At 41.5% G+C, this 21,525-nt stretch overlaps 1 protein-coding gene across 1 annotated transcript in view; it reads left to right on the top strand.

The window, feature by feature from the left end:
* The window catches only part of LOC141761709 (uncharacterized), a 40,468-nt gene extending 19,346 nt beyond the window's left edge, over positions 1-21,122 (top strand). Inside the window, exons 5-9 of the mRNA XM_074625271.1 lie at positions 7,336-7,473; positions 8,098-8,240; positions 14,587-14,757; positions 14,899-15,007; positions 16,019-21,122. Of these exons, the coding sequence (XP_074481372.1) occupies positions 7,336-7,473; positions 8,098-8,240; positions 14,587-14,757; positions 14,899-15,007; positions 16,019-17,836 (2,379 nt within the window). The 3' untranslated portion in view covers positions 17,837-21,122. The remainder of the gene's footprint in view (positions 1-7,335; positions 7,474-8,097; positions 8,241-14,586; positions 14,758-14,898; positions 15,008-16,018) is intronic.
* Positions 21,123-21,525: the final 403 nt, after the last annotated feature.

Below are 21,525 nucleotides of genomic sequence, written 5' to 3'. Positions count from 1 at the left end.
GCAGTTCACTGATAAATGTATTAGAATGATTTATCAACAGAATATTATCCTTTTCAGCTGAAAAGAATACATAGAATTGTAATACATACAAGAATACTATGACAAAGAGGCAAGGAAAGTAAGAAAACGATAGTTGTCCTATCCAATTCCACCTTCAGCCAAAGAAATGAGCTTTAACATCTTGAAAAACGTTTATCCATCCGATGAATTGTTGCATATAACATTTGATTTGGATAGTAACTCCTGTGGATTGTGTGAGAAAGACACAGTGAGACCGTAGAACAGTGTAGATTAAGTGTAGATAGATAGTGTAAATTTGTGCCTGTTAAAGCTGGAGTATTCATTAATTATACGGGGTTTTATAGTAAATAATTTGATTCATAGATGTAAATAAATACCTAAAGGTTAAGCCCAAAAATTAACAAATGGAAGAATTAACTAAATCTACTTGTAAAATACTAGCTAGCATTAGGGGTCTAAGAAACATAAAAAAAAAATACAGAATATTGCGATATTATATTTTGTAATACTTTATCAATTCTCAAAAACACTATCAATTTTTAAGTAATAGTTTACACGCAGAGATTAACTCGGTCAATGCTTTATTTCATTCGCTAAGAGATGCGCCCTCTCAGTGTATGCTCTCTCTCAAAGTAGTGCTGTGATGTCGGACATTAGAGGGACTGTGATAAATGCAGATCCCACTGTTCTGATTGCATAAAAAACTGATTGCATACTTTTTTAAATCAGATTTTATGCATGTGGTGGTGTGTTCTTTATACTATGACAGTTCTCCTAAAATTAGATTTAAAAAATCACAATATATTGCTTTGCTTACAGTATCGCAATATATTGGATCGTAACCCCTGTATCGTTACACACATTGCATCGCCAGATTCTTGCCAATACACCGCTAGCTGATTTTATTAAGCAAGGCAATGTTAAGGTATAGTAAAAATTAAGCAAGGCTGAAGCTAGCTCTTTGTCTGTTGTAGGGCTGTCCTCGAACAAAGAAATTCTTAGTCGACTAACGCTCGTACGATTTTGTCAACTAATCAATTAGTTGATTTAATCAACAGATATTTGAGTTTCTCCACAAAGAATCATACAAAAGCACCACTTTAAATCTCGCCTTTACCAGAGATGTGCTCATAACTTTCTTTGAAATAAGTCATTCAGAATGAAAAAAGCATAAAAAATTACTAATCAGCAAAAGACGTCTTAGTCGACTAAGATCAAAACGATGGCGAATGGCGCTCCATTTCACAAAAATACATGTTCTGTTACATCAGTTGATCAGCTGTTTACCATTTTACGGTTTTGGGTTAAACATCATCACAGCCGAGATAGTAATTAGTTTCAGCTTATCTACCTCCTCCTACACTTTCATATCCTCTGACCTGGATGCAGCCCTGTTTTACTTGGCCTCCAAACCGTCTCCAACACTGTTTACAAAACAAGCCTAGACTTTGAATCAGTCTCGCATTGCAACGTTTGAACCATGCTTGACACAGCTCTGGTGTTAACTTGGACTTCAGCGAAGGTGGAAAGCAACCATTAGATTATTTTAATTCAAAGTGTGTTTGCGGGTTAGCCAAGGGAGAGATTATGTAAGAAAAGTTTGAGCGATTGTGTATGAGGGACCAGACTGCAGCCAGAAAACTTTGTTGTGGCGCAGGCTCAGTAATAGACCTGGTACTCTAGAGACTGACCGGACATAATGATTTAGAAAGAGAGCTGGGAAAGAGAGGAAGAAGCAGACGGAGTTCGTAGAGGGGTCAGATAGAGCAGCCAGATGATGTCATGACAACATGACCTCCGCCGGCGAGAGTGAAGGATGTGTTGACGAGAGGAGGGAAACTTGTTATAGAATTAACAAGTGGCTACAGTGGCCGCCGCACCAGAGACGGAAAGGAGACCAGGAAAGAGAGAGGCTTGATCTAATCGACTTCCCACCGGGGACGCCAGTATTATGAGGGAAAGAAGAGGCAGAGGAGGAGACGGAGAGGCCGACGGAGACAAGAGATAATCTGAGTCAAAATTTGCGGACCTGGAATACCAAATGAGATGCAGCCCATTTTAGATTAAAAAAAAAGATTAGTCTTGTTTTATTCTTTTGTGTCCAGAATTTTTACTGTCGGACTTGTTAGTATTTATTAATCGTCTTGTGCTTTTTATGCAGCAGCATCGCCCATTTTAAGTAAAATGTCTGGTTGTTGCTTGTTCGGTTGTCAGAATTGATATTGCAACAGCGGACTTAAGTTCTGCAGAATTACGACAGGATCACAACTGTTTGAGAGCAACAGGTGTTTCGGTTAAATGAGATGAATGACATCAGACCGACACATACAGGTACTTCCCCCTTTTTGGGGAAAGAAAACCAAAGATCCCATAGACTTTAATGCAATTTGACATATGTTTGGATTGTAATTTTGACAAATTCGTACTCATTCATCTGTTGTCTGTAAATAACCGACGTGTCAATAGCCAACTGTTTGATCTATAGGCTGAGATTTAGTTGGAGACAACAGTCTGATGCTGCTATAACGTTAACGTATGACTGTACTGTGAATATTCACTTATCGTATGTGCCTCAACTGTCAGTGTGAAACCCTGGGTTATCCTACTACACATCAGCTTTTTGTCATTTTCTCTCCTGTGACAGTGAGTTTCTTTCCCCCACATGGAGCGCAGCTTCGGCGATGACGTAATGCTGGTCTGGTCTATAGCTTGGAGCCATAAAGCCCCTCTTTTATGTCTTTTTTAGGACACGACAGGAGAACAAATCGGAGATCAGTGTATTTGGATTTATTGTTTGTGCAACCAACTACACAGCAACTCTTGGTCACAGCGTTATTACTATTACCGGTTTGTTTAAAGTAGAAGTTTGGAGACGTGTTTCAACTTCTTCTGTTTACTCCGTTATCGTCTATGAGGGACACGGGATTGTTTTCCCCCCAGAAGGGGGCGTGGTCATGTGAGGCTACTCTGGATGACCTATTGCCGGTCTGATGTATGAGGCATTTGGCTGAAAGTCACCAATTAATACGGCCGCTCATTAAACCAAAAATACTGGCGGCGTTTATGGCTGCAAGCTATGACACATGTTCACCAGACAAGGACACGATCGAAAATGCTTGCATTGGTAGCGCCTATTTTAAAACTCGATAAACTCAAAACTCTGAGTCTGTGTCATGGTATTAGACATTCTGTACACGACCACAGATAATGTACTAGTTGTAAGCATGGTTGCTTACGTCTTCTACCCACTCAGTAATAGCACAAGGATCTGGAAAGTCGATTTGTTTATGTTGATTCACGATCTTTGGTGGTTAAGCCGTACTTCCGTTGCCAAACTGCATGCGCACACTTGCGTCATTGTTTGCATACAGTAAAAGGGTCATTTGTTTTCACATATTCACCCATTGAGTGTGTGTTTACGCGCACGTACACAAAGGCAAGGAAGTCCTGGAGCATCTTGAACAGTAACTCAGAGGAAGTCTGTCACATTTCCTGTTCCCTTCTGTTCGCCTTCACTTATTATAGACAAACTGTGTTCGTGAGTGAATCACTGACTGTTAAATGTACCCGTTTATTTGAGGCAGAGCTAGTGTTTCCTAATACTCCTCCTGTGATAGTGAGAGACTGTTCCCTTTGCTAACAACATGGGGGTTATTCTGCTGTTAAATTATGCATTGTGTAAACACTCACAGGAAGAGAAAATAGACGCTCATACAGTAAGCACACACTGCTATAAGTACGCAGGAAGATGAATACACGCACACATACATGTAACTGGCTGAGAAACACAAACGCTTGTATGCGTGAAGGCATTTGAATCCATGTGTGCACACAGACACATTTCCCTCCCAGTATCTAGGTCATTGACTCAGTGAGACTATTTAAAGTTGTGATGTGTTTACGCGCGTGGAGTGAGTATTTCAAGCGGTTAGTCATCATCATCTTAGGAGGATATTACACAGTGTGCGTCGGGGCACAGATGCGGTGAAATGAAGTGAACAAACGCACCACATGGCTCGGCCCGTCTCGGCATGATAAACTGATTTATGTCGTTAATTCATCATAGATTAGATAAACACCAATAGGCAGTTATTTGATGCATGTAATTCGACCAATTTGCAAGTGAACATGCAGGAGCTTTTTTTTTTTTTTTTTTTAAACAAAACACATTACTGCTGACAAGACAACATGCTGTTTTTAAGGGGATCAACTCTACAGTATATCTTCTACCTGCAGTGTGCACAGGTTGCTTCATCCACTGAGTATAATAACATCATATTCTATATACTAGGGCTGTAATGATTAGTCAATTAATAGTTAAGTTGATATGTTACCACCATTTGTACTTGATGCCATTGGAACTATTTGTATTTTAAAACTTCTCAACCTAAATACTTCAGTACTATTTCATTGTGATAAACAGAAACACATTTAAATGTTTGAATCATGTTAATATACTTTTAAAACAGAGTGTCATATTGCATTTTGATTCTTGCATTTTAACTCATTGCTGTGTGTCACAATCATATCAGAGTTTCTATTGGCCCAAAGCTAACATGGGTGGGAGTAATGGACACAATATGCTTGTTTTATTGCCACAAATGATCCCCATTTGTTGATATGAACTTTTTAATGATACAGCACAATTTTATAATTTATAGCTAATTATTTTGCAGATCCCCACTTTGAGAATCACTGATCTATCAAACAAAAAAAATGTTAAACATTTTTTTTTGCTAGTTCCCGCATGTGAAATGTGTGTTATATATGTTTTATATCACTTTAAATTAAGTATCAGTCTGGTTATAGTCTCAATAAATTTTGAAATATTTTAATGTTTGCTAAACAGTACAGTGACTAAAGCTGATTATGAACACCTATAATTAGCACTTAATCCGCCTGTTGTAATTAATTGTTATTTTTATCTCAATTTTTTAAAGAACATTTCTCTGTTGTTGACCCCTGTAATCCAGTTGTTATGGCTATTCTCTCCTAATTATCCTAAATAACCAAGTTACTGGACCAACAACAGTTCCTTATTAAAAGCAACGCCCGGGGGGAAATGGCTGCAACACACACACACATACACACACACACACACACACACACACACACACACACACACACACACGATTGGCATCTGAGCAGCTGTTTTGGGATTAAGTGCCTTGCTCAAGGACACACACCTTTCCCCTTCAGTCTTTTATCTAATTCATTGTTTCCATCTTCATTACGTCTCCTTCACCTCCCTCCTCTCGTCCTCTCTAACCTGCCCTGTCACACTTCCTCTTTTTTTGTCTCTTTAACATCTTCGCCCTTTTACTTTTTCTTATCTTCTCTCCTTCACCTCTTTATTTTTTCCTGCCCTGACTCCCTCTTTTATCTTCCAAAAACATGTTATCTTCATTTTCACCTGCTTACCCTCTTCCCTCCTTACTCCCCTCCGAGCTATTTCCATCCTCCCCTCCACGTTTTCTCCTCGCTCCCTGTCTTCTCTGTCTCTGTCTCTCTGACAGCTTGTTGTCTTCCTAAACTTTCTCTCCCTCTTCCTCTCACCACTTCTCTCCATCTGTCCCTCATTCTTCCTCTCCAGTGTATCCTCGCTCTCTCCTCCCTCTGCTCTCTCTCTCTTTCTCTCTCTTTATCTCTGCCTTGTTGTCAAGTGGTGACTCACTGGAGGCGTGCAGCCAAGGATCTGGCCAAGACACACACACGCACACACACACATATCCTGATCAGCCAAGAGTACAGCATGCAGGCCACATGCTGCACGTACTGCACACTCGCGCATACACACAAAGACAGTGTTGAGGGCCAAGGGTATGGGACACGTGTTAGACACACACGCACGCACACTATGCTCTGCTGGCCAAGTGAAGAGCAGCAAACAGTCTGTAGAGTCACACTGGTGGAGCAGAAACATCAAGTGAAACCGCCCACACATACACACACACAAACACACAGTTTGTGTTTTGACACCCAGTAGTGATGAGCAGCTTCCATGTCCGTGTCTGGTTTCGTGTTCCTCTGGATTGTACTGCAATCAAACAATACTAAATGCTTATGTGTTATGTAAACATTTATACTTTACACTGCAACCTGTTGGTCTATTGATGTCCCTCATTAGTACCATCATATACATACAAAAAAAATCCTTTGAAATGTGATTAAAATAGCCTCTCATTAAATGTAATATCATCAGAGTACATGTCATACATGGCCACGTAGAACAATGGTTCCAGACCTGCCGATCTGGGGGTCGAGTCTCTCAATGGGTCTTGCTGAGGGTTCGCTAGATGATTAAGGAAAATGCATATTTCTATGTTATATATAGAAATTATACATACTCATTGACTCCAGGGAAGGGAAAAAGAGCTTGGTTGTAACGTTAGTATATCCAGGATCCATCAGCAAAACTGTAATGCACTCAATGAGACCCGGTCTGCCCACTACGGACGACAACGCTTTTCTCAGTCTGCAGAGCCCTGAAGTCCTGCTCCGCTGCTGAACAGAGCACTATAGCTTGTTTATTCAAAGTTTATTATTATTGAAGGTGTCGCATGTCCCCAGCAATTCAGCCGCGAAGTGTGAAGTAGATCGGATGAACAGTTCTTGAGATATACGAAGGACATACAGAAAGACAGACAGAGATTCCTCGCTTTATAGTTAGATTATTCAAATAAAACGAGGGGGAAATAACCTGTCCGGTAAACAAGTGCAGCCTGTGAAAAAGGGTTGCAAGCAGACTTTGCTTTGTTTTTAAGGGGTCACAAGCCAAAAAGGTTGGGAACCGCTGCCATGGAAGACCACTGATAAAAATACCAAGCGTGTTTGATTACATGCAGGATGTCTTAGAGGAATTCAGGACCACAGGGGGGCAATTAAACCGGGATGTGCCACCCGTCTTACAACAACAGGGGCATTTAGTAGGGGTGTGAATCTTTTGGCATCTCACGATACGATTCGATTTCGATTCCGAAAGATACGAAAGTCAGATTTTGTACAGATGTTCTTGTATGTACAGAACAAAATAAAAATAAATAAAGTGGGAAAATTATTATTATGTTTTTAAAATTTATTTTTGGAAGTTGTGAATCGCTTCACATATCGATCGATATTGGCTCGATAGCAACTCAATAATAAATACATTTCTTTGGTTAAAACTAAAAACCATGACATTTCACAGATTCATCTCTACAAAGAATATATATTTTTGTTAAGAACTGAGTAGAGTAACCAACCTCACCTTCCTGCTGTGGTGTTAAAGTAACATGATTACGACATCATCATCATCTAATGTTGTGTTTGCTGCAGGTGAAGAAGACGTACAGTAACGGTACATACAGAGCCGGGGCAATGAGACAGATCAGCCTGGTGGGAGCCGTGGACGAGGAGGTCGGGAATTACTTCCCAGAATTCCTCGGCATGCTGGAGGAGTCGCCCTTCCTGAAGGTGAGTCGGTGACGGGATGAATGGCAGTGATGCTACACAGGAACAGAGTGGGTGGATGGATGGGGAACGGGAAACGTGATAAAGCTATTTTAATGCATTTACACCACCGACTGTTTGGAAATGCCACAAACTGAACAGATGGAGAAACGCTGCCTGACACAAAAACATCAACAAACACACCTAAATATTCTCAGTGGTGGCGAAGAAGAGACGTTAAGTTGGTGTGTCAGAGTGATTTGATGCAGCTTTCAGCTTGGGAAGTCTTTTAAAATGTGTGTGTGGGAACAGACCACCCAAACACTGTGTTTACTGCTGTCCCTGAAATGCAGGAGTGACAAGCTTTTCTTCTGTTTGCCATTCTGTGTTGACACTTCAAAATCTTCTGCATGCACTGTGGAGGAGTGGCGTCGTACGCTGAATATCAAGAGACGCACATCCTCTGGCACTTTTCTAACCGTCGAGGGCTTTGGCTCTGATTCAGCACCCTCTGAAGCATCTCGGGTGTTTTGTCAAGTTTTGCCAGGGGGGGGGCAATTTCTGTACATGAGATTTAAAATACTTGACTTGGTTAAACTGTGAAAAAGTAGATGTACTAACTGTTTCGTTGTCTGTGTGTGGCTGCAGCGGACTCTTCCGTGGGGAACGCTCTCCAGTCTGAGGCTGATGGATCCCTCAGAGAGCGACGACGGTCCCATAATGTGGGTCAGACCAGGAGAGCAGATGATACCTGTAGCTGATATACCAAAGTCTCCCTTTAAAAGAAAACGGTGAGTACACTACAGTTTACTGCACATTATATAAACAAACACACACACAAATGAAGCCAGCCAATATTTTGGATCCTCCTTAAGCACTGCAATGAGACAGAATTAGCAGGGATTTTGGTCTCTATGATTGTTTGTACTGGCTACAAGTCTCTGGTGTGTTTGTGTGTGTGTTTGTTGTGTACTTTATTGAGCCAGCTGTACTCTCTGCACAGCCCACGAGGACTGATTATGAAAAAAACACACTGCGGTAGCAGCACGAAGCTTTGTCGTAGCCGGATGAGGCAATTACACCCTCTCTGTTTGTGTCTGTCACAGTGTCATTGTTGCTCACACATAAGCTTTGTCTCACACACACACACAAACACGGGATTTCTGTGAGCGAGACCATTAGAGAGAATGCGTGTGTGATGTGAGCGGTATGTGGCTCACCGCTCTGGTGAGATCATCGTTATGTTAATAGAGTCGACATCATCAGACGCTACTTCACATGGCAGCGAGCCAAGCGCGGGACGACACGCACATTCCTCCCATGCAGCAGTTATTTCTCTCTCTTGTCCCCGCTGATTGGTAGCCACATCAATGGTGATATTTAGGGATTTTTTTAATATCATTTCTAGGGCTGTTAATTGATTAAAATATTGATTAATCACATGATTGTCCATAGTTAATTGCGATTAATCGCAAATTAATTACACTTTTTCTTTTTATCTGCTTGAAATGTACCTTAAAGGGAGATTTGTCAAGCATTTAATGCTCTTATCAACATGGGAGTGGACAAATATGCTTGCTTTATGCAAATGTATGTATATATTTATTATTGGAAATCAATTAACAACACAAAACAATGACAAATATTTTCCAGAAACCCTCACAGGTACTGCATTTAGCATAAAAAATATGCTCAAATCATAACATGGCAAACTTAAGCCCAACAGGCAACAACAGCTGTCAGTGTGTCAGTGTGCTGACTTGACTATAACTTGCTCCAAACTGCATGTGATTATCATAAAGTGGGCATGTCTGTAAAGGGGAGACTCGTGGGTAACCATAGAACCCATTTTCATTCACATATCTTGAGGTCAGATGTCAAGGGACCCCTTTGAAAATGGCCATGCCAATTTTTCCTCGCTAAAATTTAGCGCAAGTTTGGAGCATTATTTAACCTCTTTTGCGACAGGCTGGTATGACATGGCTGGACTAATGGATTCCTTAAGTTTTTTAGTTTCATATGATGGCAGTATCTTCACTCTAGCTTTAAAACTGAGCCCGCTATAACCTCTGAAACATTGATTGCATTAAAGAGATTACTTTGACAGCGCTAACATTTTTATCTCTTTTTGACCACACATATTATTGGCGTGTATGCTGAAGCACTTGGGATTTATTGTTTTGTTTATATTTTTTACCTTGGTATCGTGAATCGTGGAATTTCACTGGTATTGGTATCGACTACTACTAAATTTTTAGTATTGTGACATTCCCAAGTAATAAAGAAAGTACAATCACTTCACCATTAGTGTCCAACCTGAATCCAGCCTGTAAATACATACATTTTGTCACATCTTCATGTTATGCTTCGGTTGCTGCACACAGTGTTTGAAGGGGACGGCTTTAAAGAGAGAGTGTGTGCTGCTGTCAGAAACACTTGTGTAACAGCTGAGGCTGAAGGAATCTGTTTTATAGAGACACAGATGGATGGATAGATGGCTAGATAGAGAGAGAGAGAGAGAGAGACGTGGTTAAACTTTATTCCTTTCTCTTCTTCCGTGTCCTATCTCACCCCATCACCCGATTATTAATCACCATGAGATATGAATACAAAATGACATCTGCAAAACCAACGTGCACTTTTCTCATCATTTCCTCCCGTTTGGCTCCCTGATCTCTCCTCAATCTCTCTTTCCTTTTCTTTCCTCCACTCCTCCCATATTTCTTTCCTCTGCTGCCTCTTATTATGACTTTCTCTCTCTATTTCTCTTACGATCTGTCTTCTGTTTCCTCCTCCTGACCTCTCCTTCCAGCTTTGAGTTGATTTATAGTAGAGTTACCGCGCTGTTATTTCCAAGAACTCTGAAAAGTGTGTTTAGAGAAAGCACACACTGAATATGTCAGAGCAGTGCAAGTGTGTTTTTGTTTATGTCTGTGTGTTTAAAGGAAAAGACATAAAAAACAGTGTGTTTGAAAGAGCTATTGAGAGGATGTGATGTTATTTACAGCGAGACCTTGTCTGCAGTTTGGCCCTGTGTTGCGTTGAAGGAAGCTGCTTGTGAATGGGTTTCTCAGTGGTTTCAGTGAAAAGGTCGAGCTCTGACGGCACTGAGACTCTCAGTCTGAGAATTCAGCTTGATTATAGTGGTCAGACGATGAAAATACACCCAAATATTTCAGCTCGTAGTGAAAGAGCTTCCAGAGACTTACAGTAATTGCATAGTAACAGCAGCAACCTTGGAAAGCGCCAGTTGCAAAACAGGACAAGAGGCCTGACGGACACAGAGCGCGTCGTTCCTGTTTAGATACAAACTGCAGGATGAATAACAGACAACGCGAGTCCGTCGGGTGGCTGTCAGCGAGACGTCAAACCCCAGCCTGTTCAGTCTCAATAGAGCTGAAATGATTAGTTGATTTATCAATTAGTCGAGCGACAGGAAATTTAAACAAAAACAAAAACTCCTGGTTCCAGCTTCTCTGTCTGTTATGAGGATTTGCTACTTTTCTCTATTTTCTACAATTGTAAATTAAATCTTTGGCTTTGTTGGTTGGAACAAAGCATTTAAATCCCCTCCTCCTTTCAAAAATGGGGTTTACTTAATGTTACTTCACTTGGATGTTTTACCTGCATTGAAGACTATTATCACATTAATTTGCAGAAGAGGGAAAGTTTCTCTGTGTTTAAGATGTGAGCATTCGGGATGTCACGATACCAGAAGTTTAGTAGTCGATGCCAATACCAGTGAAATTCCACAATTCATCCATCCATCCATTATCTGTAAGCGCTTATTCTATTCAGGAGTTGCAGCGGAGCTGGAGCCGATCCCAGCTGACATTGGGGTGAAGGCGGGGTACACCCTGGACAGGTCGCCAGACTATCACAGGGCTGACACAGAGAGACAGACGACCATTCACGCTCACATTCGCAGCTACGGGACATTTAGAGTCAACAATTAACCGGAGAACCCGGCGAAAACCCGCGCTAACACGGGGAGAACATGCAAACTAAGTTTTACTAAGATTACATTTGAACACATCATTATAACGTGATAATGTACCTTCGCTCAACACTCAATTTTAACATCATAAAAATGAACATCATAGCATCATAATGTAACTCAATGCAACCTCTGCTAACGTTAGCTGTATGTGCATTATCAGATACATTTTCTATTGTTCCCGGGACGACGGGACGCCGTTGTCTCCAGCCCTGAACCTCGGTACCTACGGTACTGTAGCAAAATGAGTACCGTCACTTTTTCAGAATTTTGGCATTGACTTGGTACCGAAGTATCTGTTCTCTTGACATCCCTAGTGAGCATACAAAATTTTGTGATCACACAAAAATCACAACCAGTTTGGAAGCCAATCATAGCTTATACATATGCAGCTTATACAAGTGTGATGTCACAGGTGCATTAGCTCAGTTTGTGTGTGAAATCATGTGATGTACAACCTCTTCAGGAATGTGTGCTGCAGCTTTAAGGTGTACCTTTAACGGTGTTTGTCGTCAGAGAACGTGGTTCCCTCTGACTTCCTCCTCTTTACACTCCTTTTTTTTACAGCCGTATCCCTCCTCTCCCGACCTCTCTGTCCTTCTTCATCCACCTCTCTCTCTGCCACTCATCCATTCCCCTCGGCCTCCTCCTTTCTTCTCCCTCCCCACTTTATTTGCCCATAAATGCTCAGGAATCTGTCCTGACGACTTGGTGCAGAGACAGATTGCCCACTCGCAGTACTGACATACATAGTACCAGAACAACAGGACCTCACATATAGAGGAGGAGGTACAGAGGGTAGACTTCAAATATCACTCTAGATGTGCACGTTCAGCACTCCTCCTTTTGCACTCTCTTCCTTTCAGTGTTTCACTTACCAGCTTTCCTGGTTTTACATTCATTACTGTCAGCCTGCAGTCAGCTCACATACACTGAGCTCTGTGTGTGTGTGTGTGTGTGTGTGTGTGTGTACTCTCTGTACTATATTTTCCTCTGCTTCTTTCTTCCTCTTCCACCAGCTCCTGCCTCCCTCCTCTTATCTCTGAATGAATGAATGCACAATTAAGTGTTCAGCACGGGTAGTCTCTCTCGCTGCTGTTCTGTCTGTGTTACACTCTCGAAGGAATCTCTGTGAGTGTGTGTTTATACTCTTGTTTGAATCTGACTGCAGCTCCACTGTGAGTCACTGATCCAGTAGCGAGCTGACTGCAGTGCTTCTATTGTTTGGCAACACGGCTCATTTTTTATGCTTTTACTCCACAGCTTCTCAGTCTGTACGCATGAAGCCAAGTTCGAGCGCTTTTGCTTTCCGTTATTGAAAATGCAACAAAAACATTTTTTTACACAAAGCACGCAGAGGATATTATTGATTTCCAGTTTTTTTTATCCTCCTTTTTGGGTTATTTAGTGTTTTGAAGAATTTAAATAGATACCATATTAACCATGCAAGGAAAGCCATTTTTTTAAAAACTGAATAATTTGCGTCGGAAGAAAATAATATTGGTCTGTAGCTAGAAAAATGTTGTTAGGACATTCACATTCCCTGAATACACCACAAGGATGTTTTATAATGTCCCCACTAATGTGTGTTTTCATCCTCTACATCATAACTGTTTTAGGGCTACAACTAACAATTATATTCATTATTGATTAATCGTTTTGTCTATAAAATTTGAGAAAATAGTAAATAAATAAATACTCGTATTTTCCAAGAAACCGAGGTTACATCTTCAGTTTGTATGTTTTGTCGTTTTGGCTTTGGCTCAGCGATACGGCCAAAATCTTCGATCCCGATCATCAGGTCATTTCATATCTTTATAATGATATATATCACGATATAGAATGTTTTCTGGTAATTCAATATATAAATATTCTATATGAAATAACCAAATGGTAAAGACAATTTTTGTGTGAATTAAGTACCTGACAAATGAAAAGTACTGAATATGTTCTCATTCAATTAAGACCTTTTGTGCAAAATTAACAGTTACAAGTGAAATTATAGAGAAACAAATATCCAGCTATACGCTGATTATGTTTATATGCATGCACACAAATACAGAGTAATCAGATTAAGACAATAGTTTGATTTAACTACACTGGGGTATTCCCGGAAGCTGAATTCTTATTCAGATTTACAGAGAAATTTGAGTTAGTGCTTGTTATTATCAACTTACATGACGTAATTGTGTATCATGATATTTCAATATATGATTTCATTCATCATGATACGATTCCATTGAAATATGATATATTATCATATTGAATTATTGCCCAGTCCTAACCAAAATATTTGTAATGACATAAATTAGAGAAAAGCAGCAAATTCTCACATTTAAGACATTTGGGCTCGATAAACTACTTTAAATTAATCAAACACATTAATTTTTATTATTAATCGATTGTCCAAATTGTCAACTAATGGTTTCAGCCCTGGTGTGCTGTGGAGCACGTCATTAGGGTTGCTGTAAAGTAGAGCTGAAACACAAAAAATGAATCAGCTGCTATTTTGACAATCGATTAATTTTGAGTTATTTTTTAAATAAAGAAATAAAAAATAAAATCTCTTGTTCAAGCTTAAAAGTTGTGAATATTTGTTGATTTTTTTGTTGTTTTCCGTGATATTGAAGTTAATTTTTGGGGTGTTGGACGGACGAAAGAAGATATTTGAATATGTCAAATTAGACCTTGGGAGATTGTGGCAATTTTTTTATTTATTTTACTATTTTCTGACATTTTAGAGACCAAATTATTAATTGAGGTAAGAATCAACAGATTAATTGATAATCATCATAAGTTGCAGCCCTGCTGCAAATGCTCCAACACTACCTGAATACACAACAAGAATGTTATTATATCCACATCAATGCAGGTTTTCATCCCCTCTGCTCCTCGTATTCTACTGTGGCGTCTGGATTACGTCAGCATGTCAACAAAGATAACAACAGCACCAGCAGATGAAGCCAGTCTGGTGCTTTTATTTTGCCAAAGCAAACAGGAAACAACACAAAGCTGCCCACTCACCTTTAGTCATATTCTTCTTTATTTAGACAGCAGAGACGGGGGTTAATCTCTGTGGATACTTTTTGTGTGTTTTTCTACTTTTCACTCTACAGTGTTTATTTTTTGTCCCGTCGCAGCTCCACCAACGAGGTGAAGAACCTGCTGCAGTCGCTGCCCCGGACCAGCGAGCCCAGAGAGATGCTGTTTGAGGATAGGACTCGGGCCCACGCCGATCACATCGGTCAGGGCTTCGAGCGACAAACCACAGCAGCCGTGGGGGTCCTGAAGGCTGTACGGGCCGGACAAAGGTAGGCGGCAAAGCAACATATGATACGAGTGATGGCTGTTTGTTTAGAAGCAACACACCCTCGGTATTTATACAGCTTACTCTCCAAGAGATATCATGTAATCCTCCTCACTCTCTCCTCCCCTCCCTCCCCTGTTTTCAGCTCGGAGCCTCCTCGTGTAACCAAAGACGTCGTGTGTTTCCATGCTGGTGATTTCCCTCATGTAGTCCAGAGGCTGCAGTTGGACCTCTATGAACCTCCGCTGTCTCAGGTCTTTACATCACACACACATACCGAAGGCTCATCATACACTAGATTCCCCCCCAGTAAAGTCGTCTTTATTATGTCACAAATTAGAGTTATTCCTCAGTGCCACTTTAATATAACAAGTACTATCTAACACTGCATGAGGTGTTCAATTAATCTGATGTGGATGCTGCCACATGGTGGAGCAAATTTGAACTGCAGTAAATTAGAGAACTTGTCTGGAGCACAGAAAGGATGAGTGTTAGTTTATTTACAATTTAACTTAGAAGGATTTAGGATTATTTTGATCTGTTCTCAAAATATGTATTTATTGTACTGAACAAAGGAGAAGAAGTAAAAAAAAAAAGGAGAATTATTCTATTTAAAATACGTTTCAGTGTCAAAAGATGGAGGTTTCATTTTGGAGTGTACCTCCTCTATCTAAACCATGGGTCTCCAACAAGTAGCTTGTGAGCTACCCGTAAGCTTGCTACTTGTTTCTGGCTTGCTAAAAGTTCAAAGAATACCGGTATGTACATAAATGTAATTACACAAAATCACTGTTTAAATTCCATCCCGCCCCCTTCTTACACAAAATGATTATTTGCCAATCGAAAATGTGCATCTCATTTGCGGTACAAGCGTGTCAGTCTGTAAAAGATGCAACGCCACTTCACCAAAGTCCACAGCAACTTTTCATGGGACTTTACAGCTGGTAGCAGTCTATGAACAGAGAAGGTAAAGGAGCTGAAAACAACAATTAAAAGACAAACCGAAGGCTTCGTTTAGTGGTGCAAGTCCTAACGAGACACAAAAAGCCCTTTGCCTATGGCAGAATTGTAATAGAGGTGATGAATTGCGGTGGCTGAAATGTTATTAAAGGACCTTAAAAGTAAGACAGAAATTATATCTGCTATCAGCGATGTACAACTTGATGCTATGAGTAGCTCTCGGACACTTTCATTTTGTCAAATTAGGTCTCAGAGGACAAGAGGTTGGAGACCCCTGATCTAAACCCTCCTCTCTCTCTCTACAGTGTGTGCAGTGGGTGGATGACGCCAAACTGAACCAGCTGCGTCGCGAGGGCATCCACTACGCCCGCATCCGCCTGTCCCACGACGACATCTATTTCATCCCTCGCAACGTGGTCCACCAGTTCAAGACCGTGTCGTCTGTCTGCAGCCTGGCGTGGCACGTCCGCTTAAGACAATACCACCGTGGAGAGGGAGAGGAGGAGGAGGTGAAGGGAGAGGAAGAGGAAGAGGAGGAGGACGAGGGGGAGGGGGAGGAGGAGCAGGTTGAGTTGAAGGAGAAGGAGAGGAAAACGGTGGAGGAAGAAGAGGAGGAGAGGAGAGAAAAGAAGGGGGAGAAAGGAGTAAAGGAGAGGATAAAGGAGGAGGCAGAAAACAGGACTTTGCCGGCTGTCAAAAAGGAGGAGGAGGATCATCGTCCACCTCTCTTGTCTCCGCCCGCTGTCTCTCTCTCAGTGGACTCGAACGTGAGCAGCGCTAGAGACAAAGAGGCGGAGAAGGAGAGGATAAAACCCAAACGGCAGGATTCACCTCCCGCTAAGGTGAAAGCAGAACTCCCAGCGCCTCCTCGCTGCAAGAATAAATTGCCTTCACCGCTCCCTCCTGCTCCTCATCCTCCTCATCACGACACAAAACCCAAAGCAGCATCATCGAAGCACCTTCATCATCACCACCATTACCACCATTCGGACAGCAGAATGACGTCTTCCAGTTCAAGGTCCTCCTCTTCTGCTCCTAAATCACCCAAGTCTTCCTCTTCTTTGTCGCCTTCAGCCGTTCCTCCTCTGCGCTCCCCTTTCGCTGCTCCCGGTCCATCCTCTACCTCTTCTCCATCTCCTGCTCTGTCCATATTTTCCTCCGCGTCAACCTCCGCTACATCCTCCCTGACTAGTCCAAAGCCCGCAGCGGATTTCCCCACACTCCCTCCTTCCAGCGTCTCTTCTTCGGCTTCCCGGCTGCCTTCCTCCTCTCAGTCGGACCGACCGAAAGACCGCCTGAAGCCAGACGTCCCCTCAGACACACGGACGCGGGCGCCGTCGGATATACGAGCACCTGCTGCGGATGTACAAACACACACAAGTTCTCAATCCGACACGCGGACTCACGCGGCGGCTCGAGCGGCGACAGACTTACGGACACTCCAAGAGAGATGGACTCACGGCGCGGACGCCAGGACGTCCGTGGAACCACAGATGCATCCGCCGCAGGACGCCGGGAGGCAAGGAATCTACATGCAGCAATACGCACCCCAGCACCTCCCACCTCCTCCTCCTCACCACCCTCACATGCTTCCGCCCTCTTTCTCCCCTCTCATGCCGCACTCCCATCTCCCTCACAGACCTCCCATCCTCCCCCCAAATCCGCTGTCCAATCCCGCTCTCCCTGCACAACCTCTGAACTCTTATCTCAATCAGAATGCGCCGCATCCGGTTCACATGAGCCAGCTCCACCTGCATCCGCAACACCAACCAAACATCACGGCGCAGTCTCAATCGTACTACCAGCCTCCCCTCGCCAGCTCCCAGTCTCTCCCTCCTCACCTCTCCCACCATCACCAGTTCGCCAACACCTTCTACCCCCCTCAGCATCCCCACTTCCCCCCTCACCACTTCCTCCCCCCTCAGTCTTACCTCTCTCAACCGCCCAGCTCATACCCGCCGCTACAACCGCAATACCCGCCTCAGTCTTACCCTCACCCGCCGCCTCCTCCTTCCTCCTCGCCGCCTCCCCCTCCTCCTTCTCTTCCACCTCCTCTTCCCCCTCAGCCTTCCCCTTCTGTCCTCCTCCCTCACCCAAAGCATGAAGAGGAGCAGATTTTATAGTAGTTTTTGTACATAACGATGCTGTTTTTAAATGTTTTATTTTGGTCGTGATGTTGTAAAACGATGTAAAAAGGAAATAACGAGGAAGGCGGCGGATCGGTATGAAACACAGTATCGTAGTTTTTAAAGCAGAGTGGGACTTTTATTCGCCCCCCAGACCTCTTGACTGGACTGGTTTAGATTGTACTGAACGCTTTAGTTGGTCAGAAATATTGAGAATTGATTGCGTTTATTGGTAGTTTTGGCCTTCAGTCATGTATGGCTGCACCAGTTTTGACTTTAAAGAAGATATTATTCAGGCTCAAGGTTTTGAATGAGCTCCCTAGTCTGCCAAACTGCTGTCTGGTTCTGTTTTTTTGAAGTGAGCCATCAGAGGTAGGAAGGAAAAAACATTTTGTGTCAGATATTTATATAAAAAAAGGTCATGATGATGACCTTTTTTGTGAAACTTGCAGCTAATGCTTCCATTTTGTGGCTTTTTTTTTAGTATATTCTTTGTGCCCAAGACTGTTTCTGGAATAATGATGGGTCAAATCGTGATATTACACAATGCACTATAGTATTGATGTAATATTACTACATTTCCTCTACTATATTGTATCGATACATCTTAATCAATACAGTATATCGCAGTGCATTTCCCTGATATTGTATTTTGAGCAATAATGCTCTGCAATAATCTGCTGAATATAAATATAAATGCATTTCTCCATTATTGATATGGTGACAGCACGTATCAGTATTTTTATTCTGATTTCAAAGCTATTGATAAGACAAGCCAGTGATGTCCTATTGAATCAGTTTCCAGTGTTTTATTGCCAAGGAAGAATATGAGTACAGCTTTTAGTGCTACTAAACAAAAGGACCCCCCCCCATGTCAATTACAAGTATAGGAAGCTACAGTATAATACAGTAGCACCATAAACAGAGTCACAATTTAAAGGAATAGTTTGGCATTTTGGGAAAGAAAAATCAATACAGCATAGTATCACGATATTTTGCCTGGCAATATTGTAATGATACATGGTTAAGTATCAAGCTATTATTATATAAAGTATTAACTTCTTAACAATCTGACAGCCTGCTATTCTGTCTTTTAAAGGTTGTACCGGGCTCAGTTTTAAAGTTAGTGAAGGTACTGGTATCACATGAAAGTAGAAAACCTAAGGAATCAATTGGTACCAACCATGTCACGTTAGCTTGTCGGGAAGTTAGTTACCTCTGACTTCAAGATATGTGAATGAAAACTCTGAGATGAACAGAGTGAAAACTGTATCTTATTAGATAGAACAGATGTCGACAAACTGCATAATTTGCAGTTGAAAAAAGGTTATAAATCACAATATATGTTATTGGAATACTAATAGCATATCGCAAAATGTTTACAATCACAATAAGATCGTATCGGGACTTAAGTATCGTGATAATATTGTATCGGGGGGCCTCTGCTGATTCCCACCCCTAAGAAATAGTCCGGCACATAACCCCCCTTTAAAACCACAATGTGTCATTTTCACACTTGCATGTTAATCAGTGAGCTCTCTAGACGTGCTGGTAGAGGAGTAAAGAAACCAGAAAATATTCACATTAAAGAAGCTGGAATCAGAGAATTTGTACTTTTTTTTATTATCCAAAATAGTTGGCAATTAATTTAATAGTTGACAAATAATCGATTAGTCGTTGCATTAACATTTCCCAAAATGTCAAACTACTCCTTAAAAGTACTGCGATCATCTTGTACCTGTTAGCCCTCAACACCAGTGGCAGAGCTCTTAGTGTAATTGTGTCGTGTTTTTCAGTGTCTGTTGGATGTGAACCAGCAGGGTCTCCTAATTTTGGAAACGGAGCACTTGCTTTCAGCCAAGGACGAATTCGAACCCAGCCAAGGCTGCTACACAGACCGGCCTTCAGAGTCTCAGGAAAAAAAACAACCACATTCAGGACACATTCAGGAATATATTGGTCTCCTTAAAAAACAATTCAATCTGCAACATTATGTTAGTAACTAAGCAGCTACATTAAGAGCTCGCCACTGATCTCACAGCGTCTGGATAAAAATGATCAGAGCAATATCACACAGACGCAGCAGGTCAAGACTTCCCAAATGTGACAGCACTTTGTAACATGGATGCATCCACTGCTGTTTAAATACAGACGATATTATTAGAGATATTAATTATGTCAGATGATCAACAGGGCGATTTCAGGTTCTTCCACGACTATTACGTTAATCATTCAGGCCTCAAACGTCTATGATACAATTGTTTTTATTCTTTTATGGACACAGAAGGTACACTGACGAGAGTTCATTCCCAAAGCACTATTTATCTATTTAACTGAAGTCCAGTTTCTCTACAGTGTGGAGAGCAAAATGTTTTATTTATCAACCAGGGGGACTGGAGAGACCTCTTGTGTTTTAAAAAGTACAATAAATTATTGAAATTCTGTTCTAGCGACAAATATGAATATGTTTCTCCAAGTGGTGTATATCTGATTTTTAGAATCAAACTGTCTCACTTTGATTTTTTCTGTCATTGATGTCTTTGATTTTACTATCAATATTGGAGTACAGCCCACTCGTGCTCATGTAGCCCACAACATTTCCCCAGTGCCTGTCCTTAACTGTGAACTACTAAATGGTCCAGAGCCATATAGAGAAGGAGTTCTGTCCTTTCATGGAGTAAAGTTTTCACTGGAAAATGAGAGAAAAGCCTTAAATTGGTCTCTAAAGCTGCTGAAAACTCTCCAAATATCTGCGGCGTGAGTTGGGGCGAGACAAACTTTGTGGCTCGGCGGGACGATTTCCTAAAAGCAGGGTTGCGTTTTCGATGATTACTCTCGCCGCCGGCCTGGAAAATCCTGGAAAATTAAACATAACATTGGTCAGTTTGCGTCTAGAGAACTTCATTTTCAGAGACAGAACTCTTCTCTTTGTGGCTTTGGGGAGAGCGAGGTGATGATTAAGCACTTGATGCCCGTTGCAAGGCGCTCTGCAGCTCTTTTTATGCTTTTGGGTTTCAGATGTTACAAAAAAACTGACAGGAACTTCTATATTTTTTGTATAAATGTGACAAAAATTATGGTCGAAAACAATAGAAGTCTTCAGGGGCTGGCGTTGTTGTTTTCACAGAGTTTATTTATCTTTTTTTTTCTATTTTATTTCTGTGATTTTTAACTGTCAGCACTGTAGTGTACATAAGAAGTTTTGTAAAGAGGAAAAAAACTTGTAGTGTGGTTTCTACTTTAAATATGAGCCTAGCTAATAAAAGGTTCAATGTATGGAAAATGTTGTGGTACGAGTTTTCCTGGTCAAGAAAGATACACTTTGATGTATGTTCATAAGTAAAAAAAAAAGAAAAAAGAAGAGTCAAACATTTGATGCACGAGGGCAACAGGATGTCTGAGGTTTAAAGGTTTACCGACATCTCTATGTTTGTAAATGTTGTTGTTAAAGACCTGTGTGACCTACAAAGGAAACCACCACTTATGTCCAATCCTGAGAAGCCATGTCGCCGCCGCCTGTGTCTAATGTATACCCGGCCGGTGTCTTTGTTTTCTCTCTCTGTATTGCTGTTGTGCGTGCCGCCCACTCACTGCAGTCTGCAGCAATGAGCTCAGCACTTTTACCAGGCGAGATATGAGCAGACAACTCGTACACACCACAATGCAGTAGCCCCATAATTCAGTGC

The sequence above is a fragment of the Sebastes fasciatus genome, chromosome 23 (assembly GCF_043250625.1).
Source record: "Sebastes fasciatus isolate fSebFas1 chromosome 23, fSebFas1.pri, whole genome shotgun sequence".
In the NCBI taxonomy this organism is placed as follows: domain Eukaryota; kingdom Metazoa; phylum Chordata; class Actinopteri; order Perciformes; family Sebastidae; genus Sebastes; species Sebastes fasciatus.
This window is presented reverse-complemented; position numbering and strand designations above follow the sequence as displayed.